Source organism: Macaca thibetana, chromosome 19 (genome assembly GCF_024542745.1).
Source record: "Macaca thibetana thibetana isolate TM-01 chromosome 19, ASM2454274v1, whole genome shotgun sequence".
Lineage (NCBI taxonomy): Eukaryota > Metazoa > Chordata > Mammalia > Primates > Cercopithecidae > Macaca > Macaca thibetana.
In genome coordinates this window covers 37,510,777-37,533,164 of record NC_065596.1, presented here as the reverse complement: position 1 = coordinate 37,533,164, position 22,388 = coordinate 37,510,777, and the positions used below count along the sequence as shown (strand labels likewise).

General features: G+C 43.7%; 1 protein-coding gene and 1 pseudogene across 1 annotated transcript; one reads left to right on the top strand and one right to left on the bottom strand.

Moving 5' to 3' along the window:
* Positions 1-582: 582 nt before the first annotated feature.
* Positions 583-2,083, bottom strand: LOC126942166 (pentatricopeptide repeat domain-containing protein 3, mitochondrial-like; annotated as a pseudogene).
* Positions 2,084-9,316: 7,233 nt separating this feature from the next.
* DUXA (double homeobox A) lies at positions 9,317-18,072 on the top strand. Its single transcript, XM_050768578.1, has 6 exons — positions 9,317-9,383; positions 12,315-12,469; positions 13,329-13,440; positions 14,490-14,635; positions 16,690-16,795; positions 17,607-18,072. The coding sequence occupies exons 1-6, from the start codon at positions 9,359-9,361 to the stop codon at positions 17,675-17,677; spliced, it is 615 nt and encodes a 204-aa protein (XP_050624535.1). The 5' UTR covers positions 9,317-9,358; the 3' UTR covers positions 17,678-18,072.
* Positions 18,073-22,388: the final 4,316 nt, after the last annotated feature.

Here is a 22,388-nt window from a genome sequence, read left to right as displayed (position 1 = left end):
CACGCCACTGCACTCCAGTCTGGTGATAGAGCGAGACTCCATTAAAAAAAAAAGAAAAGGATTAGGTAAGGAGAAGCAGATCAGAGTTTAGAGCTATAGGCTACTTAATGGTATCTTTAAAACCTTCTTTCTTTTTCTTTTCTTTTTTTTTTGGTTGCCCAAACTGGAGTGCAGTGACAGGATCATGGCTCACTGCAGCCTCTGCCTCCCAGGCTCAAGCCCAGCAGCAGGGACAGGGCAGTCACACGAGGATGGCAGCATGAGGTCAGCTCACTAACACTGTAGGTGTGCAGGCTTATGCTGATGACAAGAGTCACGGACCTCATCATGTGTCTGAAAACAGCAATGTTGCTACTTAAATGCTAAACCTTTAATGGTGTATTAATAGATGGTTATTAAGTAGCAAATTAGGAGCTTAAATCTACCTAAATCAGCTGTGTACTGTCTGTATCTCACAGTGACAAATTCACCAAATCTGTATCTTGTCTTCTCTGGAACGATGTTAAATATTAGCATATCTCAGTTCTCTGGTGCGATTCCAGCAGCTATGGTGAGGCCACTGTTGCTCCTGAATCTCCACTTTCATTTGCCCTCACTGGTGTCACTGTCGTGGTCACTGTCACTGCCGCTGTCAGTATCACTGTCACTGGTAAATGCAGCTAAGTTTGCCTAGGGCTTCCTTTTGTTCCTGGTTGATTGCAAAGTCAGTCATTATTCTCTGGGTGAGGCCCTCACAAATAGGTAAGCTGGAGGCACTTGCCAGCTCCACTACCTCAATGGCCTGGGAGACACCTCAATGGCTGTTAGACACTCTTGCACTGCCCATAAACTCATTCAGCAACTCATTTCTAGGGATCTTGTTATGCTTCCTAAAAAGCCCCAACATTTTCCAGGCTTCCTGGATTCTCCCAGCCCTTAAAAAGAGGACAGCTGGCTGGGCGCAGTGGCTCACGTAGGTAATCCCAACACTTTGGGAGGCCAAGGCGGGTGGATCACCTGAGGTCAGGAGCTCGAGACAGCCTGGCCAACATGGCGAAACCCTGTCTCTACTAAAAAGACAAAAATGAGCCAGCATAGTGGTGGATGCCTGTAATCCCAGTTACTCAGGAAGCTGAGGCAGGAGAATCGCTTAAACCCGGGAGGCAGAGGTTGCAGTGAGCAGGGACCACGCCATTGCACTCCAGCCTGGGCGACAAGAGTGAAACTCTGTCTCAAAAAAAAAAAAAAAAGAAAAGAAAAGAAAGAAAGAAAGAAAAAAAGGACAGCTATACAGTTGAGAGAGATAGATGGTCAATTCAGAGCAGTGTGTCTGACAGGCTGGCTTTCATACGTAGATTTGATAGCAGCAGCACAGTCAGCAAATGCCACCTGAAGCTCTGGTGGGTGCTTATCCATCGCCATGAGTGTCAGGATCTCTTCTCTCAGGTCGTTGCAGGAAGTGTGACCATATTCTTTACTATCTTTCCAAGTTTGAGGAATCACTTCCAGCCGATTGGCCACAGCCCATACTTGGAGATCTATCAAAGTTTGGGAGTGGGGGAAGAAGGCCGAAGGTATCAGGTCCTCATACCACTTCAAAGGTGACATCAATTTATTCCATTAGACAAATCAAATTGAAGAACTTGGAATCATAGAAATTATGCCGATTATCAGGTTCAATGAATTTTCGGTTGTCTCCAGTATTTAAAAGGCCATGTAGCTGGGTGCGGTGGCTCACACCTGTAATCCCAGCACTTTGTGAGGCCGAGACGGGTGGATCATGAGGTCAGGAGATCAAGACCATCTTGGCTATCACTGTGAAACCCTGTCTCTACTAAAAATACAAAAAAATTAGCCGGGCGTGGTGGTGGGCGCCTGTAGTCCCAGCTACTTGGGAGGCTGAGGCAGGGGAATGGTGTGAACCTGGGAGGCAGACCTTGCAGTGAGCCGAGATCACGCCACTGCACTCCAGCCTGGGCGACAGAGCGAGACTCCATCTCAAAAAAAAAAAAAAAAAAAAAAAACCATGTATTTGGCAGACAAGTTCTAGATCTTTGAGAGATGATGAGGATACTCTCATGGCTTACTGAAAAAACATCATCATCCAGGTCCTTAGGAGAAAATCTCTTTCCTATTAATTCATTTATTATATCATAGACAATGAAGGATGATCCATTTGAAGGGCTTCTAGGCTTATAAAACAGCTGAATAAAATGAGTTTTTTTTTCAAATGAGTGGTTTTTTTCATCCATCCCAGTTCTCCAGGAGACACCAGCAGATGTCCTATAATTCAAATCTGATGCTATCAACTTGAAGTGTCAGATCCCGCAGGTTGAGGGCTAAGTCCCGTAAAATTGCCCTTCACTTCAGATGCCAATCACAATCACCAGGTTGTGGCCTGTGCTTTTAACCAACTACATTAGAATTGGTGTTCCCACAACCACCTAGAACTCATTTCTAGAATGGCTCATAGAACTCAGGGAAAACTTTGCTTATGTTTACTGTTTTGTAATAAAAGATATCACAAAGGATACAAACAAACAGCCAGATAAAAAAGATACATGGGGCAAGATATGTGAGAAGAGGTGTGGAGCTTCCATGCCCTCTCCAGGCACACCTAATGTGTTCAGCAATCTGGAAAGCTAAAATCTTGTTCTCCAAGAGTTTTTATAGAGCTTCATGTCGAGCCACCCCATCCCTTCCCCTTCACAGAGGTTGGTGAGTGGGGCAAAAGTTCCAACTCTCTAGTCTTTCTGGTGACCAGCTTCATCTTGAGTCTGTCTAGGGGCTCCACCCTAAGCCATCTCATTGGTATAAACTGAGATGTGATCAAAAAGTCATTAAAAATAACGAAAGACATTTCAACACACAGGAAATTCCAAGGGTTTTAGGAGCTCTGTGGTAGAAATCAGAAAGTCAAGCCTACTCGAGTTTGGAGAGGCTAACACTGGATAGTGTGAGCACCAATACAATGAAAGAAATAGATTATAATGCAGCCGATAAAAATCTTCCAGTCCATGTGGCTTCTAAAATAATTAACTTAAAAAGGATAGGATGGGCTGGGCGCGGTGGCTCACACCTATAATCTCAACACTTTGGGAGGCTGAGGAGGGTGGATCACCTGAGATCAGGAGTTTGAGACCAGCCTGGCCAACAAAATGAAACCCCATCTCTACTAAAACAACAACAACAACAACAACAAAACAAAAACCAAAAAACAAAATTAGCTGGGTGTGGTGGCACACGCCCATAGTCCCAGCTACCTGGGAGGCTGAGGCAGGAGAATCACTTGAACTTGGGAGGTGGAGGTTGCAGTGAGCCAAGATTGCGCCACTGCACTCCAGCCTGGAACACAAGAGTGAGACTCTTTCTCGGAAAAAAAAAAAAGGATGAATGGGTAAAGTTCTTTACAGGAGTGTCAACTTATAAGCATAAAATGTAAAGAAGTAATAGAAATAGAATCCCCACAAGCAGTGGTCACAGATTCAAGGAATAATTGTCAATGGAGGCTAACACTAGAGGGTGAAGTGGGGGGACTTAATATTATTCAGACATTGCAAGGAATTGCCCCACAAAGTACTTATTAATTACAAAGAAGAAAGAGTGGAGAGATCTAGTAGACACCATCTTAACCAAGTAGTCAAAGTTCAAATCCCCCAAATGGACAAAGTGTATACTTAGGGGCCACCTCATAGGACATAACATCATTGGCAATTCTGGGGCAAAATAAATGTGTTCATTGAATTATTGTTTGAACTTTGGAAAAGGTATACATTTTTCACAATAAATAACTTGTCCTCCAAATCTCCAATGTACTGAATACCTGATAATGGAAAAATTACATGTCTTCTTGGGCCTCAGTTTCCTCACATTAAAAATACAGAGATAATATTATTACTTGCCCGCTCAATTGTAAGGTTTACAAAAAGAAAATACATGGATAATAACTTAACTCAGGGCTCAATAAATGTTTGCTATTTGGAATAAACTGATGGGAGGCTACACGCAATCTCTACTTACCGTTTAGCATGAAGATACTAAAAGAAATTGTTTTAATGTTAATACTGGTCAGCTGTGCCTGAAATTTTCTTTTTTTTTCTTTTCTTTTCTTTTTTTTTTTTGAGACGGAGTCTTGCTCTGTCGCCCAGGCTGGAGTGGCAGTGGCGCGATCTCGGCTCACTGCAACCTCCACCTCCAGAACTGCTTTAGGCCGGGCGCGGTGGCTCAAGCCTGTAATCCCAGCACTTTGGGAGGCCGAGACGGGCGGATCACGAGGTCAGGAGATCAAGACCATCCTGGTTAATACGGTGAAACCCCGTCTCTACTAAAAAGTACAAAAAACTAGCCGGGCAAGGTGGCGGGCGCCTGTAGTCCCAGCTACTTGGGAGGCTGAGGCAGGAGAATGGCGTGAACCCGGGAGGCGGAGCTTGCAGTGAGCTGAGATCTGGCCACTGCACTCCAGCCTGGGCGACAGAGCGAGACTCCGTCTCAAAAAAAACAAAAAAACAAAAAAAACAAAAAAAAACAAAAACAGAACTGCTTTAACCTCAGCCTCCTAAGTATCTGGGACTACAGGCGCCCGCCACCAAGCCCGGCTAATTTTTGTATTTTTAGTAGAGATGGGGTTTTACCATGTTGGCCAGGCTGGTCTCGAACTCCTGACCTCAGGTGATCTGCTCAGCTTGGCCTCTGAAAGTGCTGGGATTACAGGCGTGAGCCACCGCGCCCGGCCTGTGCCTGAATTTCAAAGAGAGGAGGGTAAAATGAGGCATGCCCTTTCTCCTTCCTATCATGGCCGAACTAGTGTTTCAAGTTAACTTTGCCATGCTCTTAGCTGAGAGGAGGGGTCCGTTCAGTTGGCCGGGAGCTTAGAATGCGATTTTTGGTTCTAGGGAGAGATGCAGAGTTAGGACAATAGGAGAGAAGCGAACCCGGACAGCAACGCCTACCTGACATCCACCGCTCTGGCAGGGCGACCACGCGGCCGGGGCCCGCCCGACCGCAGGTCTCGGGCCGCTCAGCGCTAGGAGCCGCGGGAGGGGGACCCAAACGTCAGTGGTCCCCAGAATCAGGACCCTACCTTGCTCCAGCATCTCGCCAGCCCTCCCTGCAGTCACTGAGCGCAGCGGAGAAGAACAGACCGGCGCGCCCCGCCCCCCTCGCGCCCCGCCCCCCTCGCGCCCCGCCCCCCTCGCGCCCCGCCCCCGCCCGGGGACGCATTTCCCTGGCCTGCACCCAAGCCGGTAAAAGGGCAGACGTGGCAGCTCAAGGCACCTGCGCCCAGCAGGTTGCAGGCCACACTCTCCCAGGGAGACTAACATGCGGAACCGCACAGAGAGGTGAGGCTAAAAAGAGGTACCGGTGATGATACCCGGGTTTTTGAGGCCACGGAATTCAGAACTGGAGTGAAACATACAAATAAAAGGAAATAAAAGCTCATCAAGGTTTCTTTGTGTTGCTGATGGTGTAGCACAGGTCAGATACTCGCCCTGCAGAAAGGTCAGGTCAGGAATTTAGGATGCAGGATGACTTCTGATTATTCCCCAGAGGCACCACCTGTGCACTGTTGGCCTCCCTTCTCCACGACTTCACCTGCATTTTGATGTACAATTTTAAAGCTTCTCGATATGGAATTGGAAATGGAATCCTGTGTCTTTTGGGAAACATTTACTAAAAGGCATCACATCTTGTTCTCCGTTTTCAGGAAGTTCACTCCTCCCTGTCAGTACTTTGACTAGACAATTAAACATAGATCCAATTTAGAAGAATGCTATAAAGATACAAAAACACATAAAAACAAAATATTATTTTAAAATACTGAATCAAGAAAACACTTGCAGTACATAGGACAAATACAGCATAATATTTAAGTCTCAAATAAATATTCTACCTAAGAAAGAAGCAAAGAATCTGAAAGCTAAGAAAACAAAAATAAAATATGGCAAATACATTTGATTAAAGGTGTTCAAACACGCTAGTACTCAAATTAAAAATAAAACAATGAGATATTATTTCCAGCTCTAAAATTTATAATGATTGAAAATTTAATGGCTGGGCATGGTGGCTCATGCATTTTCTCTCAAAGCACTTTTGGAGCCCTAGCGGGTAGGATCGCTTGAGCCCAGGAGTTGGAGGCTGCAGTGAGCCATGGTTGCACCACTGCATTCCAGCCTGGGTGACAGAGTAAGACACTCTCAAAACAAATAAATAAATAAACAAATACATACAATTTAAAAAAGAAAGAAAAGCATTTTAAATAACGAAACTGAAACAGGTCAGGGTCACTGGTGTCATTGTCTAAGGTGTTATCTAAGCTCGTGGTCTCATGACCAAGAAAATTAAGCAGTATGGACACGAACGGTGAGGTTGGAGCAAAAATAGAAGCAGAGAGTAAAAGGGCGATTGCCAGGGACTTGGGTGAAGGGGAAATGGGGAAATGTCAGTCAAGAGGTACAGATTTTCAGTTTTGCAAGATAAATTTTTGGGGATTTAACGTACATAGTGACATTATTTGACATATGTACATAGTGACATGTGACATAGTTAACAAATCAGAAAAAAATTTTAAATGGGATATTCAGAAACGAAAAAACAATACTACCTGACATTTGCTAAGAGGATAGTTTTTTGTTTTTTGTTTTTTGTTTTTTTTTTGAAACGGAGTCTCGCTCTGTTGCTCAGGCTGGAGTGCAGTGGCATGATCTCGGCTCACTGCAAGCTCCAACTCCTGGGTTCACACCATTCTCCTGCCTCAGCCTCCCGAGTAGCTGGGACTACAGGGGCCCGCCACCATGCCTGGCTAATTTTTTTGTATTTTTAGTAGAGATGGGGTTTCTCCACATTGGTCAGGCTGGTCTCAATCTCCTGACCTCGTGATCCACCCACCTCGGCCTCCCAAAGTGCTGGGATTACAGGCGTGAGCCACTGTGCCCGGCTGCTAAGAGGACAGATTTTTATTTTTTGCTACAAGGTTAGATCTTAAGTGTTCTTCTGCATGGGGGAGAGAAGGATATTTTTTTAAAAAGTGTTCTGACCACACGCACACACACACAAAGGGTGTAATTTGAGGTGGTTAATACATCAATCAGCTTGATTTGATTATGGTAACCATACCATATTATATGTCTATATCAAAATTCAAATTGTGTATTTAAAATATGTATCTTTTTTGTCAACTGTACCTCAATAAAGCTAAAAAGTAAATATAAGGCCCAGGACGGTGGCTCACACCTGTAATCCTAGCACTTTGGGAGGCTGAGGCAGGTGGATAACCTGAGGTCAATAGTTCGAGACCAGCCTGGCCAATATGGTGAAACCCCATCTCTATCAAAAATACAAAAAATTAGCCAGATGTGGTGGCAGATGCCTGTAATCCCAGCTACTCGGGAGCCTGAGGCAGGAGAATCACTTGAATCTGGGAGGCAGAGGTTGTAGTGAGCTGAGATCGTACCACTGTACTCCAACCTGGGCAACAAGAGTGAACCACTGTCTCCAAAAAAACAAAAATACAATATTTAATTGGAGTAAATATAATATGATGTAACATATATGCACACACATAAAGGGTGTGATTTGAGGTGATAAATACATCAATCAGCTTGATTTGATTATGGTAATTATATCATATGTGTATTTCAAAATTCAAATTGTATATTTAAAATATATATCATTTATATCATTTTTGTCAACTGTACCTCAATAAAGCTAAAAAGTAAATACAATATTTAATTGGAGTAAATATAATATAATGTAATACTTATGTACACATACACAAAGGGTGTGATTTGAGGTAGTAAATACATCAATCAGCTTGATTTGATTATGGTAATTATATTATATGTGTATATCAAAATTTAAATTGTATATTTTAATATATGTCATTTTTGTCAAATTTACCTCAATAAAGCTAAAAAGTAAATACAGCATTTAACTGGAGTAAATATAATATAATGTAATATATATGTTATATAGTATATCAATATTGTTTATTATTATTATATATTAATATAATATATTGAATAATAATATATTATAATTTATTATAATAATTTTCAATATTGTGTCAATTAATTTAAAACACATTTATAATTGTAATATCTAATGTTCAAGTAGATGAACATATAATTTGTATCAAAATATAAACATCAATATAAATAAACAGCAGAACATTGTGCTCTAGATTTCCAGATAAATTTGGTGAAAAAACATTGTGATGAAATATCATATATAGAAAAGAAAAACAATTTATCATTGTTTTAATTAAATAAAGTGTAAAATTTTCCTGTTAAATGTTATTTCATGTTATTTTCCTGGTTCAAAATTGTTTCTCAAAAATGGCTTGATATCTGGCCAAATTTTATTTGTGGATAGTCAAATATATCAATAAATGAAATTCATATCACTTCACTATGTGCTTTTGATAACATTTTTAAAATTACACAAATATATACATGTAATAAAACTTTCCCTTTTATCCTGCAGTATTGTAGATTACAGTTATAAAATGTGGCAACCACCAGCCAGCTTCCCTCAAGACTGATCAATGACTGATCAATGACTGGTCAATAGTGAGGCATTTTTTTCAATGCACAGGTACCCTCACTTGCATAAGTTGCAGGGTCGTGCCTGTGCAGGGTAGGATCTTCTCTCTATTTACAATTTTTATGTTTCGTTAAGATGGACTTTTTACATTACTTAAAATATATATTGCATTCAAATATTATTTATCTTGATCATAGAATTTTTAGCACCCCCTTAAATTTTGTTCCTGTCTCACTAGCCTCACTCTTAATTGGTACTAATTAGAAATAACACTTTTGATTTAATAAGCAGAGGCCACTATGTCAAAAAATAGGTGGAGAGCATAAAAACCCCATTTACAAAAGAATAAATGTATATCATAAGCATTGAAAAAATATGTATAAGCAGAATAGTACTCAAAAATATTCTTTTTTAAAGAAATTGGGAACTATTGCAAGCTTGTCTCCCTGTTCAGATTCCAGTGATTTGGGAGGAATTTTTTTCCCACAAGGGGGTTAGGGGAGCCAAGGAGCATGACTCTGTGTATTCATGAGTTGGCATGGGGCAAAATGTTCTTGTGATGGCTTAAGTGTACGGGTTGATAACAATTTATACATTGGTGTATATTATTAACTATCCGTTGACGAAAAGGAGTTCTATCGAGTCCTTTTTAGATTGAGGACACACGTTTCTAAGGAGTTTCTAGGGAGTAATAAAATTACTGAGGGTGGAACTAGAGATTTATGTAAATGGTTTAAAAAAGTGGGCGGGACCACCTGGCTAAGCGTATAAAACCCAGCCCTGTGCAGAGTGACTTGTCTCTCAGACGGTGGCTCAGCCTTCAGGACTCTCTTCCAGCATGGCCGAAGACACCTCTTCACGCAGTAAGTTCCCTTGTGCTTGACTGAGCGTTTGTTGGCTTGGGGGAAAAGTCGGGCTAAAAACCTAGTGGTCTTGTCAGAAGTTGTGAGAGTTCCGGCCGGGCGCGGTGGCTCAAGCCTGTAATCCCAGCACTTTGGGAGGCCGAGGCGGGCGGATCACGAGGTCAGCAGATCGAGACCATCCTGGCTAACACAGTGAAACCCCGTCTCTACTAAAAAATACAAAAAACTAGCCGGGCGAGGTGGCGGGCGCCTGTAGTCCCAGCTACTCGGGAGGCTGAGGCAGGAGAATGGCGTAGACCCGGGAGGCGGAGCTTGCAGTGAGCTGAGATCCAGCCACTGCACTCCAGCCTGGGCGACAGAGCGAGACTCCGTCTCCAAAAAAAAAAAAATAAAAGAAGTTGTGAGAGTTCCATTTGTAAACTTTAAAATAACTGTATCTGGATAAGGGAAAACCAGTTTCTCCGATGTGATATTATGAAAACAGGCTGTTTTCAGTGCATTTGAGCATTGGGAATTTCAGAAAGGTACAGATATTCAAGAACTAAATAAGACATATTTGAGCTTCAGGTGGGAAGAGAGGAGGAAGGAGCAGAAAAGAAAAAAAAGGAGAGGGAGACAGATACTAAAAGAAAGCAACTATGGGCCACGTCACAAAGTTTAGAGCTCAAAATATCCTTGGAATCAAGGATTCCAAATCTGGAGAGCACTTTCCAGATTTCTCTCTACAGAACGTTTGAACTTTTCTCCTGAACTTTGGACTTTATCTAATCCCCTACTGGTCTCTAACAGGCATCTCAGACTCAATGTGTTCCAAACTGAGCTCCTGATGTTCACATCTAAACTATTCCTCCCACTGTTTTCTCCAGCTCTGGAGGTGACAGGTCATGTCTCATATCTAGAAAACACCCCGACTCCATTTTTTTCCTCATAACATAATCTAGTCAGGCTGGACATTCTGATGGCTTTAACGTTCAAATATTTAAGGAATCTGACCATTTCTTGGTCCATCTCCTTAGATGATTGGTCCATTGCATTAGATTATTGCAGCCTTCTCCTAACTGATCTCTCTGCTTCCACCAACCTATTCTCAATGCTGTACCTCATGTGATGTTGTTAAACTGTTAATTAAATTATGGTAGCCAGGTGCGGTGGCTCATGCCTGTACTCCCAACACTTTGGGAGGCTGAGGTGGGCGGATCACGAGGTCAGGAGTTCGAGACCAGTCTGGCCAACATGGTGAAACCCTGTCTCTACTAAAAAATTAGTAGAGACAAAAATTAGCTGGGCGTGGGGGCATGTGCCTGTAACCCCAGCTACTTGGGAGGCTGAGGCAGGAGAATCACTTGAACCCAGGAGGCGGAGGTTGCAGTGAGCCAAGACTGCACCATTGCACTCCAGCCTTGGCAACAAGAGTGAAACTCTGTCTCAAAAACAAAAAAACAAAAAAACAAAAAACAAAACGATGGATCAGTTGTTTGAAACTGAAGACAGGGACAAGCATTCAAAGATCAAACAAAAAAGCTGTTGGGCTTTTAACTGAACCTCTAGCATCTCTAATAACTTTTCTTGTCATCTCAATTCACTAAGTCTAATTCTGTTACAGAGTGGTATGTTCCAAAATGCTTTCCAGATTTGGTTATTTCAAGGGGATGTCCTATCCAGAAAATTATGTGATGTTGTTGTTTTTTATTTTTTCCTATTGGAAAATTCTACTGAAAGTATGAAATTCTTTTTCCAGTTAGTTTTGTCCTCTCTGTGGTGTTTTTAAAAACATCTTGGAAACTGATACTGTTTGCCTGCTATTGCTATTTGCAATGGAGCAATGGAGCAATGTAAAAAAATATGCTCCGGCCAGGGGTGGTGGCTCATATCTGTAATCTCAGCACTTTGGGAGGCCAAGGCTGGGGGATCGCTTGAGCCCAGGAATTTGAGACCAGCCTGGACAATGTGGTGAAACTGTATCAAAAAGTAGAAAAATTAGCTGGGTGTGGAGGTGTGCACCTGCAATCCCAGCTACTCCGGAGGCTGAGGTAGGAGGATCACCTAAGCCTGTGGAGGTGAAAGCTGCAGTGAGCCATGATTGCACCACTGCACTCCAGCCTGGGCAACACAGTGAGATCTGGCCTGAAAAAATAAAAATAAAAAAAAATAAAATATATGCACCAAGGAATTTTGACCTGAAAAACTGAAAGGGGTTGAAATGGTCCATTGTATCACAAACTCTTCGTTTCTATGACTTCATCACTATGCCATATCACCTGCATTATTGACTTATATTGTTTCTAATCCATATGAACAGAACACATTGTTTTTCTTAAAAAAATTATTGGTATTTTCATGACATACACATTGTTTTTTTGTTTTGTTTTGTTTTGTATGCTTTTGTTTTTGTTTTTGTTTTTTTGAGATGGAGTCTCGCTCTGTCACCCAGGCTGGAGTGCAATGGCATGATCTCAGCTCACTGCAACCTCCGCCTCCCAGGTTCAAGCAATTCTCCTGCCTCCACCTTCTGAGTAGCTGGGATTACAGGCACATGCCATCACGACTGGCTAATTATTTGTATTTTTAGTATAGATGGGGTTTCACCATGTTGGCCAGGCCGGTCTCGAACTCCTGACCTCATGATCTGCCCACCTTGACCTCCCAAAGTGCTGGGATTACAGGTGCGAACCACCGCGCCCAGCTCACAATGGTTTTTAATGGTTTTACAAAACAGAGGATCCCTGACTTCTTAGGATGGCATTCAGATGAGCTCAAGAAGTTGAAAAATCACCATCGTGTGTTCAAGAGCTCCACCATTGTACAAGGGCAGTTCTCCCCGAGTGGGTTCCCGTGGATTCGGGAAGAGGAAGTGAGAGACTAGCCTGAACCTGAAGTTCGAATATATAAATTAACCTATTACATGCTGCTTCTTTTGTAATCTTCCTACAGAGATGGTAACAACAAATCACAGGCGCAGTCGCACCAAATTCACAGAAGATCAATTGAAAATCCTCATCAATACCTTCAATCAAAAGCCTTACCCAGGTTACGCTACCAAACAAAAACTTGCTTTAGAAATCAATACAGAAGAGTCCAGAATCCAGGTAAGTTTAAGTTCGGTATCTCCAGGACTGGAAGTAGAAAGGCAGGAGGGAGAACCATTAACAGAGCCCGTACTATGTACCCATGTGCTGAGGGTTTGGTGGGGAGTCTCTCAACGGACCCTCAATAAACCCACAAAGGTGTTGGTTGATTGACCAGCTAATTTTTTTTTGTATTTTTAGTAGAGACGGAGTTTCACTATGTTGGCCAGGCTGGTCTTGAACTCCTGACCTCATGATCTGCTTGCCTCAGCCTCCCAAAGTGCTGGGATTACAGGGATGAGCCACCGCGCCCAGCAGGCTAACCCTTTTTTTTTTTTTTTTTTTACTTTTTTGTTTTTAGTAGAGATGATGTTGTCACACTATGTTGCCCTGGGTGTGAATGCCAAGTCTTGACCTAAGACTAGGTAGATGGGCCAGGCATGGTAGGTCATGCTTATAATCCCAGCATTTTGGGAAGCCAAGACAGGTGGATCACCTGAGGTCAGGAGTTTGAGATCAGCCTGACCAACATGGAGAAACCCCATCTCTACTAAAAATACAAAAATTAGCCAGGCATGATGGCACACGCCTATAATCCCAGATCCTTGGGAGGCTGAGGCAGGAGAATACTTGAACTCAGGAGGTGGAGGTTGCAGTGAGCCAAGATCATGCCACTGCACTCCAGCCTGGGCCACAGAGTGAGACTCCATCCCCAAAAAAAAAAAAAAAAAAAAAAAAAAGAAGACTTGGCAGAATGTGACAGAAGTGAGTAATAATCCTGGGCTTAGGCCCAATAAGAATTGCTCACTTTGGGAACAGGCAGTGATGTAGCTTAAATGACATTAACATGTAATTCTCTCCTTTTGTTTTCCTCACTTAGATTTGGTTTCAGAATCGAAGAGCTAGGCAGAGATTCCAGAAAAGACCAGAAGCTGACACTTTAGAGTCAAGCCATAGCCAGGGGCAAGATCAACCTGGTGTAGAGTTTCAAAGTAAATAAGCATCTCAGTTCTGTTCCCCAGCAGAGCTTCTCTACGGTGAAGCCAACTGCTACTTTGAAAAAAGAATGTCTCTTCCCTGACGACCTCCTATTCAGGGTCTTATGGTGGCAAAGGGTTCATCGTACCCTAGGAGTTCTCCCCTGCCCTCTTCCCAGGCCTTCTGAGTGTTTCTCTTGTCTATTTTCTATTTATTTATTTATTATTATTATTTTTTGAGACGGAGTCTCGCTCTGTCGCCCAGGCTGGAGTGCAGTGGCTGGATCTCGGCTCACTGCAAGCTCCGCCTCCCGGGTTCACGCCATTCTCCTGCCTCAGCCTCCCGAGTGGCTGGGACTACAGGCGCCCGCCACCTCGCCCGGCTAGTTTTTTGTATTTTTTAGTAGAGACAGGGTTTCACCGTGTTAGCCAGGATGGTCTCGATCTCCTGACCTCGTGATCCGCCCGTCTCGGCCTCCCAAAGTGCTGGGATTACAGGCTTGAGCCACCTTGTCCGGCCTCTATTTATTTATTATTTATTTTATTATTATTATTTTTTGAGACGGAGTCTCACTCTGTCACCCAGGCTGGAGTGCAATGGCTTGATCTTGGCTCCCTGCAACCTCTGCGTCCCAGGTTCAAGCAATTCTCCCGCCTCTGCCTCCCAAGTAGCTGGGATTTACAGGCAGGTGCCACCACGCCCAGCTAATTTTTGTATTTTTAGTAGAGACGAGGTTTTGCCATAATGGTCAGGCTGGTCTCAAACTCCTGACCTCGTGATCTGCCCCCCTCAGCCTCTCAAAGTGCTGGGATTACAGGCGTGAGCCACTGCGCCCGGCCTCTTGCCTACTTTCTACTCGAGTCCAGAAGTCCAGACATATCATCCCGTGTCTCCTCTAGAACTTTCCACCTCGAAGGAACCTGGGACAAGACCCTCTCAGGAGGAGTCAGTGGGATCGAAATTGGATGGAGAGTGACAAGTTTGGGTTGTGTGTTTGAATATGTAAACGGACTCTTGAAATATTCCTTGACCGCCTCCCTCAATCTTTCCATGCCCTCCCTAGGTAGAGAAGCCAGACGGTGTCGTACCACCTACAGCACCTCTCAATTACACACTCTCATCAAGGCGTTTGTGAAAAACCCATACCCGGGGATTGACTCCAGAGAAGAACTTGCTAAAGAAATCGGTGTTCCAGAGTCAAGAGTCCAAGTGAGTGATAAGCGTGGCTGTCCCATCTCCTAGGGCTATAGGTATACAGGAAGGGAAGCCGCATGGGTCTCAGGCAGTTCCTCATCATGCGGGGCACAGTTCAGGGTCTTTCACAGCTGGCTGTTCCCTGTCTGCTGGCTTCTACCCCCAGGTGCCCACAGGACTCAATCTCACATCCCCTTCTGGTATTTTCTGTCTGTCCTGAGCAATGTTGTATTCCTTGGGCCCCGAACAGTGCGTGGCAGTGAGAATTTGTTGAGTTAGTGAATATTAGTTAACATGGCATATAAGCCAGGCATTTGGCTAAAGCCTTTTTTTTTTTTTTTTTTTTCCACGAGATGGGTACTCACCCTATTACCCAGGCTGGAGTGCAGCGGCGACATCTTGCCTCACTGCTGCCTAGACCTCCTGGGTTCAAGTGGTTTTTGTGCTTCGGCTGCCTGAGTAGCTAGGATTACAGGTGTGTGTCACCACGCCCGGCTAATATTTTTTGTATTTTTAATAGAGACAGGGTTTCGCCAAGTTGCCCAAGCTGATCTTGAACTCCTGGCCTCAGGTGATCCACCCTCCTTGGCTTCCCAAAGTGCTGGGATTACAGGGTTGAGCCACCGTGCCCTGCTTATTTGACTAAAGTCTTTTTGTCTACCGTATCCTTCAGATCTTCTAAGTATGCCCTGAGGTTAGAATTATGAGGTCCAGGCTGGGCGCGCGGCTCATATCTGTAATCCCAGCACTTTGGGAGGCTGAGATGGGCAGATCACCTGAGGTCAGGAGTTCAAGACCAGCCTGGCCAACATGGTGAAACCCCGTCTCTACAAAAATACAAAAATTAGCCGGGCGTGGTGGCGCACGCCTGTAGTCCCAGCTACTTGGCAGGCTGAGGGAGGAGAATCGCTTGAACCTGGGAGGTGGAGGTTGCAGTGAGTAGAGATTGCGCCACTGCACTCCAACCTGGGCAACAGAGCAAGATTCCGTCTTGGAAAAAAAAAATTATGAGGTCCACTTTAGACATTTAACATTTAGCTCAGAGAAATGTACCAGTCTGTCCGAGGATTCATTCCTGACACATCTTAAAACGGAATAAAATTGTCGGACTGCTGTGTAGGGTGTGTGTGCGTTTAAATCAGTGCTGCCTCCTGTAAGCAGGACATGAATGCACATTAGTGGTTCTGATGGTTCTTTCCTTTTACCTCCCTCATCTTATTTTCATTTTTCATTCTCTCCTTTCATTTTGCATTATTTGGAGCATCTACTATGTGCTAGGTACTGTACTAGGTAGTGATTGCTATGGTTTGAATGTTTGTCTCCTCCAAAACCAATGTTGAAACTTAACTGCCATTGTAACACTATTAAGAGTTGTGGCCGGGCACAGTGGCTCACACCTGTAATCCCAGCACTTTGGGAGGCCGAGGCGGGTGGATCACCTGAGGTCGGGAGTTCGAGATCAGCCTGACCAACATGGAGAAACCCGGTCTCTACTAAAAATACAAAAATTTAGCTGGGCATGGTGCTGCATGCCTGTAATCCCAGCTACTCGGGAGGCTGAGGCAGGAGAATTGCTTGAACTTGGGAGGTGGAGGTTGTGGTGAGCCGAGATCACGCCACTGCACTCCAGCCTGGGTGACCGAGAGAGACTCAAGAAAAGAAAAAAAAAAAACAACAGTGTATATATATACTATATATATACACTATATATAAAAATATATATATAAAATATAATATATACTATATATATAAAATATACTATATATATTATATATACGTATATCTTGGGTTGGGCACAGTCAAGTGTGCCTCTAGTCCCAGCTACTTGGGAGGATTGCTTGAGCCCAGAAAGTCATCAGCCTGGACCACGTGGTGAAACCTTGTCTCTACAGAAAGTTTAAAAATTAGCCTAGTGTGATGATACACACCTGTAGCACTAGCTACTCTGAGAGAGACCGCTGTCTCAAAAAAAAAAAAAAAAAAAGAAAAAGAAAAAAGAGAAGAAAGCAATCATGAGTTTTACACAACATCCTTTGTTTAAATTAAGTTTTTTTGTCTTACCCACTTAGATTTGGTTCCAAAATCGAAGATCTAGATTACTTCTCCAGAGAAAAAGGGAACCTGTGGCTTCCTTAGAACAAGAAGAGCAGGACAAGATTCCTGAGGGACTGCAAGGTAACTAGCCTGTTGTTGCAATGTGGTTCACAAGCAGAGCCCTTGGATGTCCAGTGCTTCGTCCTGGTGGAGCCGACAGCTGCTCTGGGAGGTGGAGGATATTCCCACCCAAGTGTTCCATGGTTCCGTGGGATTGCTCACAGTCCCCAAAGACTCTTCCCAGGCCTGTGGACCTTCTAAAGAATCCACTGCCCACTTTCCAACTGGAGTTCAGCAACCCCACGGATACAAATTCTGTTCACCGATGTATCCACAGTGCCTGGTGCAAAGTAGACGCTCAATACACTTCTGTTGAAGGTGTGATTGAGTGAGCGGAGGAATGAATCCTCCTGTGTGGTCTGCCAGGGACAGCAGGGGCATGGCTTTCTCAGGAGGTTGTAGGTTCCATATTGGATTGAAAAGGTGGGGGCTGGGCGCGGTGGCTCACACCTGTAATCCCAGCACTTTGGGACGCCGAGGTGGGCAGATCACGAGGTCAGGAGATGGAGACCATCCTGGCTAACACGGTGAAACCCCATCTCTACTAAAAATACAAAAAATTAGCCGGGTGAGGTGGCGGGCACCTGTAGTCTCAGCTACTCGGGAGGCTGAGGCAGGAGAATGGTGTGAACCTGGGAAGTGGAGCTTGCAGTGAGCCGAGATCGCACCACTGCACTCTAGCCTGGGCGACACAGCAAGACTCCGTCTCAAAAAAAAAAAAAAAAAAAAAAAAAGGAAAAGAAAAAAGAAAAGGTGGGAAAAGGTTGACTTCCATGTTTGTGAATATAAGCTGACCTCTTGTATTCTTTCCCCTATCTTTTTTCCGCCTTAGGTACAGAAGATACACAAAATGGCACCAACTTCAGTAACGACTCTCGTTTCTCTGGAGCCAGAACGTGGTGAACATAGTCAAGTTCAGTGTACTCGATATTATCCATTGGGCCCCAAATCTCTCTCACACTCTTTCTGGGAGTCTGTCCTTCTGTTGAAACTGCAACCTAAGCCTTCTGAAGATGGTAAAGGACTTGGCCCGATGTGGTGGCTCACACTTGGAATCCCAGTACTTTGGGAGGCCAAGGCAGAAAGATTGCTTGAGCCCAGGAGTTTGAAACCAGCCTGGACGGCGTATAGGAAGACTCTGTCTCTATTATTAAAAAAGAAACAAAATAAATGAAAAGGACTGTAGGAGGCAGAGACAGGTACAGGAGGTACCACACTACCCTGTCGACACAGCCTAGATCCAGAGTTTAGCAGACCTTGAGACAATGAAAATAAACTTGGTAATCATTTTTTTTCAATCATCACAGTAATTATTGATTTGGACAAAAATCACTTGACGTTGGAACCTTAAAGTGACACTGCTCTGTCTGTGGAGTAGTCTTTCTTTTATTCCTTTATTTTCTAACAAATTTACTTTCACTTGAAAAAAAAAAATCTTAGAGTTCAAGGAAGAATGAGATATATACCTCATCTCAAATAATCTACTCACACACACTTATTCATTGCAAAAGGAAAATCAGTAATATGGCAGTGGAGAAATATGGCCAACTCCACCTTAACCGCATGGCTGAAAGTCACAGTAATGGCACAAACCAACGTGAGCGGCTTCCTGATATGATACAGGAAGAAGGCCAGTCTCTTCTGCATGTTACTGACAAACAGTGGGTGAGCTGAAACTCATAATTAGGCAAAGTCAAGCAAACACAAACTCGGGATGACAGACTGCAAAGTAACATCCATGTACTCTTCAACAACGGATTGATCAGGGCTACTCCGGAGGCTGAGGCGGGAGGATTGCTTGAGGCCAGGAGTTCCAGATCAGCCCGGGCAACATGATGAGACCCTATCTCTACAAACAAGTTTTAAAAAAATGAGCCAGATGTGGTAGTGTGCGTCTGTAGTCTCAGCTACTCAGGAGCCTGAGGCAGGAGAATGGTTTGAACACAGGAGATTGAGGCTGCAGTGAGCCATGATCGTGCTACTGCACTCTGGCCTGGGTGACACAGCAAGTTCCTGTTTCCAAACAATGACAACAACAACAGCAAAACAAAAAACAAACAACAAATGGATAGAATAATGACAATAAACATGGAGAAAAAGTAGGCTGACTCAGGAAATACTTAGAAAGTACAGTCATACTTTGCCGGGCACGGAGGCTCACGCCTGTAATCCCAGTACTTTGGGAGGCAGGTGGATCATGAGGTTAGGAGATTGAGACCATCCTGGCTAACATGGTGAAACCCCGTCTCTACTAACAATATTTTAAAAATTAGCCGGGTGTGGTGGTGGGTGCCTGTAGTCCCAGCTACTCGGGAGGCTGAGGCAGGAGAACGGCGGGAACCCGGGAGGTGGAGGTTGCAGTGAGCTGAGATCGTGCCACTGCACTCCAGCCTGGGCCACAGAGTGAGACTCCGTCTCAAAAAAAAAATTAAAAAAATTTAAAAAAAAGTACAGCCATACCTCAAAGACATTGTGGATTGGGTTCCAGACCACCACAATAAAGCAAATATTGCTATAAAGCGAGTCACACAAATTGTTTTGTTTCCTTATGAATATAAAGTTACATTGGCCGGGTGTGGTGGCTCATGCCTATAATCCCAGTACTTTAGGACATAGAAGGGGGAGGATCACTTGAGCCTAGGAGTTGTGAGGTCAACCTGGGCAATATAGGGAGATCCTGTCTCTACTTAAAAAACTAAGCTACATTTACACTACACTATAGTCTAATAAAGTGTGAAATGGCTTATGTCTAGGAAACAAGGTACATACCTTAATTTTAAAATACTCCATGCCAGCTGGGTGCCGTGGCTCATGCCTGTACTCCCAGCACTTTGGGAGGCTGAAGCAGGTGGATTGCTTGAGCTCAACCTGGACAACATGGCAAAACCCCGTCTCTAAAATAAAACAAAAACAAAAAAGCTTGATGCCCTTATTTGTAGCTCAATTATTTTTTAAAAAGAAAATATATAAAAATACTTTATTGCTAAAAATACTAATTATCTTAGCTTTCAGGGAGTCATAATCTTTTTGCTGGTGAAGAGTTGCCTCGATGTGGTTGGCTGCTGGCTGATAAGGGTGGTGGCTGCTAAATATTGAAGTGGTTGTAACCATTTCTTAAAACAATTTGCCACAGTAACTGACCCTTCCTTCCACGAAAGATTTCTCTGTAGCATGCGATGTTGTTTGATAGCATTTTACCCACCGTAGAACTTCTTTCAAAAGTGGAGCCAATACTCTCAAACCCTGCCACTGCTTTTTTAACTTCGTGCATCAATATTGTCTTCGGACAATTCAGGCCCCTGAATTGTCTTAGGAATTTTCTTTGCTAAGCATTTGTGAAGACACTGGGATGAAGGTTGGGTTAAACTTTTGAACGTGAAGTAGGCCAGGCATGGTGACTCAGGCATGTAATCCCAGAGTTTGGAGAGGCCCTGGCAGGAGTATTGCTTGAGGCTAAGAGTTCAAGACCAGCCTGGGCAACATGGCCAGACTCCATCTCGACAAACAAATTTTTCAAAAAAATTTGCCAGGTGAAGTGGCACATGCCTGTGGTCCCAGCTACTTGGGAGCTGAGATGGGAGGATTGCTTGAATCCAGGAGGTCGAGGCTGCAGTGAGCCGTGATTGCACCACTGCACTCCAGCCTGGGTGACAAAGAGAAACCTTGTCTCAAAAAAAAAAAAAAAAAAAAAGACTTTGAAGGAAAGTGACTTACGGGGAAAGAATGTGAAGAAAACATTGGTGGCCAATGCTGTGGTTCACACCTGTAATCCCAGCACTTTGGGAGGCCGAGGCGCTTGGATCATCTGAGGTCAGGAGTTTTAGACCAGCCTGGCCAACATGGTGAAACCCCGTCTCTACTAAAAATACAAAAGATTAGCCGGGCGTGTTGGCGCATGTCATTAATCCCAGCTACTTGGGAGGCTGAGGCAGGAGAATTGCTTGAATTCTCTGGGAGACAGAGCTTGCAGTGAGCCAAGATCACGCCATTGCACTACAGCCTGGGTGACAGAGCGAGATTCTGTCAAAAAAAAAAAAGAAAAAAACAAAAAAAGAAAAAAACGTGGGTAGTTTGGCTAGAGCATAATAGATTTTCTGGTTTTTAAAAGTTTGAATTGCAATGAAGAAGCTGTAATGTACCGCTTTTGCAATTTTCAGTAGCAAATACGCACATAGAGAAAAAATAAAATTGACACATTTGAGTACCGTTAAAAAAACACTTTATTTGCTTATCCATAGAAGCAATTCCTCATCTGTTCAAGTGTTTTTGTTTTTGTTTTTGTTTAATTTTAATATTTTCACAGAAGCTGGTCTTTCTTTTTCTTTTTTTTTATTTTTGAGACAGAGTCTCACACTGTTGCCCAGGCTGGAGCGCAGTGGCACGATCTCGGCTCATTGCAAGCTCCACCTCCCGGATTCACACCATTCTCCTGCCTCAGCCTCCCGGGTAGCTGGGACTACAGGCACCCGCCACCTCGCCTGGCTAATTTTTATATTTTTAGTAGAGAGGGGGTTTCACCGTGTTAGGCAGGATGGTCTCCATCTCCTGACCTCGTGATCCGCCTGCCTCAACGAGGTCTTTAATTTAAAAAAGACTGACCTCGTGATTCTCCTCCCTAGGCCTCCCAAAGTGCTGGGATTACCTGGCCGATACATTTTCAAAGAGCAATGATATTTTGTGTTTGTGCGGTCTTTCGCTTTTTTCTTATTTTTCTATTGTTGTGTTTAGGTTTGATGAGCAGTAACATATTTTTATTATTTATTTATTTACTTATTGTGTTTGGAGGCTGAACATCTGGGATCTGAAGAGCAGTAATGCTTTGAAGGGAATCTTTTTTTTTTTTTTTTTTTGGTCTGAGAAGTAGTTCTCAACAGTGGGCTTCAAATATTCAAAATCATACTGTAAACAAATGTGCTATCACCCAGGCTTTGTTGTTCCATTTACAGAGCACAGATAGAGTAGATTTAACATAATTCTTTTCTTTGTTTGTTTTTTTGAGACACAGTCTCACTCTGTCACCCGGGCTGGAATGCAGTGGTGTGATCTTGATCTTGGCTCACTGCAGCCTCCATCTTGGCTCACTGCAGCCTCCACCTCCCAGGGTCAAGTGATTCTCTTGCCTCAGTCTCCTGAGTATCTGGGCCTACAGGCATGGGCCACCATGCTCAGCTAATTTTTTTGGTATTTTTAGTAGAGATGGGGTTTCACCATGTTGGCCAGGCTGACCTGGAACTCCTGACCTCAAGTGACCTGCCAGCCTTGGCCTCTCAAATTGCTGGGATTAGAGGCGTGAGCCACCACACTCGGCCAGCGCAATTCTTAGAGGCTTTAAAATCTTTTAAATGGTAAGTGAGCATTGGGTTAAACTCAGTCACCAGCTGCATTAATTTCATGTAAAAGAATCATCCTGTCCTTGGAAGCTTTGAGGCCAGGCATTGACTTCTCTCTACCTATAAAAATCCTAGATGGAATCTCCTTCTAATAGAAGGCTTTTTCATCTACATTGAAAATCTGCTTTGAGCCAACTGCAGTGGCTCATGCCTGTAATACCAGCATTTTGGGAGGCTGAGATGGGAGGATTACTTGGGGCCAGGAGTTTGAGACCAGCTTGGCA

Coding starts and splice junctions, on each gene's coding strand:
- DUXA (XM_050768578.1), top strand. CDS start 9,359: ATGGCCGAAGACACCTCTTCACGCA. Junction 13,441..14,489: donor ACCTGGTGTAGAGTTTCAAA/GTAAATAAGCAT, acceptor TGCCCTCCCTAG/GTAGAGAAGCCAGACGGTGT. Junction 14,636..16,689: donor TTCCAGAGTCAAGAGTCCAA/GTGAGTGATAAG, acceptor TTACCCACTTAG/ATTTGGTTCCAAAATCGAAG.